The 2,550-nt window shown below is 49.3% G+C and overlaps 1 protein-coding gene across 3 annotated transcripts in view; it reads left to right on the top strand.

The window, feature by feature from the left end:
- The window catches only part of lhfpl4b (LHFPL tetraspan subfamily member 4b), a 4,821-nt gene extending 2,277 nt beyond the window's left edge, over positions 1-2,544 (top strand). For all 3 annotated transcript variants that reach the window (XM_014026151.1, XM_014026150.1, XM_014026149.1), the window contains exons 3-7: positions 392-612; positions 830-1,034; positions 1,111-1,190; positions 1,289-1,436; positions 1,525-2,544. In XM_014026151.1, the coding sequence (XP_013881605.1) occupies positions 394-612; positions 830-1,034; positions 1,111-1,190; positions 1,289-1,436; positions 1,525-1,553 (681 nt within the window). In that variant the 5' untranslated portion in view covers positions 392-393 and the 3' untranslated portion in view covers positions 1,554-2,544. The remainder of the gene's footprint in view (positions 1-391; positions 613-829; positions 1,035-1,110; positions 1,191-1,288; positions 1,437-1,524) is intronic.
- Positions 2,545-2,550: the final 6 nt, after the last annotated feature.

Here is a 2,550-nt window from a genome sequence, read left to right on the forward strand (position 1 = left end):
ACTTTAGCTGATGTTTTACCAAACTTTAGCTGATGTTATACCAAACTTTAGCTGATGTTATACCAAACTTTAGCTGATGTCATACCAAACTTTAGCTGATGTTATACCAAACTTTAGCTGATATCATACCAAACTTTAGCTGATGTTATACCAAACTTTAGCCACTAAGCACACCAGACCTTAGCTGTACATAATCGCCCATCTTTTCAACAGACCCAGAACCATGTGGTGGAACCAAACTTTAGACCAGTTCCAACATCAATAAAATCAATTCCAATCAGATCCAGTTTAGTTCAATCAGGGGCCAAGTGTAGTCCAATATGGAGAACCAAATCTATGTCCCTATGGTGCTGATGTCTCCTGGTCTTGTGTCTTTGTCTGGTTCTCTCAGTGATGTCAGTGTCTCCTGGTCTCGCTGACCTGTCTCGTCTCTACCAGACGGAGTTTGTCCGCAGTGCCCGGGCCGTTGGTGTGCTCTGGGCCGTCTGCACTCTGTGTTTTGCAATCATCCAGGTGGTGATCCTGGTCCAGCCTTCCTGGATCGGTACTTCAGACACCAGGTCTCCGCAGGGTGGACCACCGCTGCCCAGTGGTACCATGGGACTGTTTGAGGTGAGACGTCCTGATCGTCCTATCAGGGCTGGTCTGTCCTCCAACAGCTGTTTTATGAGTCCAGAGTTCAGTTTCTGGTAAACCTGAATCCTAAAACAGATCCTGGACTGGACATGGTGTTTCTGCATGTCCCTGGACATGTCTGTGTCTCTACATATGACCACGTGTCCCCTGATGTCTCATACATATTTCTCCTCATTTTTCTGTGGTTTGTCAGGTGTGTATGGAGTCAGACTGGCCAGTCCCAGACTGTCGTGGAGGTTTGTCCAGTCTGTCTCCTCTGCCGTCCTTCCAGTCTGTGGCAGTGTTAGTCGGCGTGTCTCTGTGGGCTGTGTGGACCAGTGTCCTCTGCCTCTGTCTCTTCAGGTTCTGCAGCGCTGCGACTGTCTACAAGGTCTGCGCCTGGCTACAACTGACTGCAGGTCTGTCACTGGTTCTGTTGGGTCCAGTTCCTGTCTCTGAGGACTGCTGGTCAATGTGTCCCCTATGTCTCTGCAGGTTTTTGTCTCGCATTGGCCTGTCTTCTGTTTCCAGACTCGTGGGAGAGTCCAGAGATGAGGGCTCTCTGTGGAGATTCGGTGAGGAGAAGCTTTTTCTTGTCCTGGTTTAAATCCAAAACCTGGTTTTGTCTTCATTACTGACCTTCATCACTGACCTGTCCCTCGTCTTCCTCCAGGTGAGCAGCTTCTCTCCGGGGACCTGCTCGGTCCACTGGGCCTACATCCTGGCCCTTCTCGGGGTTCTTGATTACGCCATCTTAGCCACGCTGGCTTTTGTCCTCGCCAACCGACAGGACGCTCTTCTGCCCCCAGACTGTCAGGATGGTGAGGAGGAGGAGGGTGATGAAGGTTAGGTGTACTGTAACGTGTTGTTGTTTACACAACCTGTCTTTGTTTGTTTGTGTTTGTGCAGTGACCGCCGGCCTGCTGATGGCGGCGTGAGTCCTCAGGTGAGCTGCTTCTTCTGCTCTTCATCACTGTTAATGCTGCCCTGCTCAACAGGTGATTGGACATGGTTCCATCTATGGGTGTCAGAACCCTTTTAAAAGTGTGGGGGACACGTCCCCTTTAGACGTCCCCTTTAGATGTTCCCTTTAGACGTCCCCTTTAGACGTCCCCTTTAGATGTTCCCTTCAGACGTCCTCTTTAGATGTCCCCTTTAGACGTTCCGTTTAGACGTTCCCTTTGACGTCCCCTTTAGACGTCCCCTTTAGATGTTCCCTTTAGACGTTCCATTTAGACGTTCCCTTTAGAGGTCCCCTTTAGACGTTCCCTTCAGACGTTCCCTTTAGACGTTCCATTTAGACGTCCCCTTTAGAGGTCCCCTTTAGACGTTCCCTTCAGATGTTCCCTTTAGACGTTCCCTTTAGACCTCCCCTTTAGATGTTCCCTTTTGACGTTCCCTTTAGACCTCCCCTTTAGATGTTCCCTTTAGACGTTCCCTTCAGACGTTCCCTTTAGACGTTCCATTTAGACGTCCCCTTTAGAGGTCCCCTTTAGACGTTCCCTTCAGATGTTCCCTTTAGACGTCCCCTTTAGATGTTCCCTTTTGACGTTCCCTTTAGACCTCCCCTTTAGATGTTCCCTTTAGACGTTCCCTTCAGACGTTCCCTTTAGACGTCCCCTTTAGAGGTCCCCTTTAGACGTTCCCTTCAGACGTTCCCTTTAGACGTTCCATTTAGACCTTCCATTTAGATGTTCCCTTTTGATGTCCCCTTCAGACGTTCCCTTTAGACGTCCCCTTTAGATATTCCCTTTAGACGTCCCCTTTAGACGTCCCCTTTAGATGTTCCCTTTAGACGTTCCCTTTAGACGTCCCCTTTAGACGTCCCCTTTAGACGTTCCCTTTAGACGTTCCCTTTAGAAGTTCCCTTTAGACGTCCCCTTTAGATGTTCCCTTTAGACGTTCCCTTTAGTTGTTCCGTTTAGACGTTCCGTT

This window comes from Austrofundulus limnaeus, unplaced genomic scaffold (assembly GCF_001266775.1).
Source record: "Austrofundulus limnaeus strain Quisiro unplaced genomic scaffold, Austrofundulus_limnaeus-1.0 Scaffold530, whole genome shotgun sequence".
Lineage (NCBI taxonomy): Eukaryota > Metazoa > Chordata > Actinopteri > Cyprinodontiformes > Rivulidae > Austrofundulus > Austrofundulus limnaeus.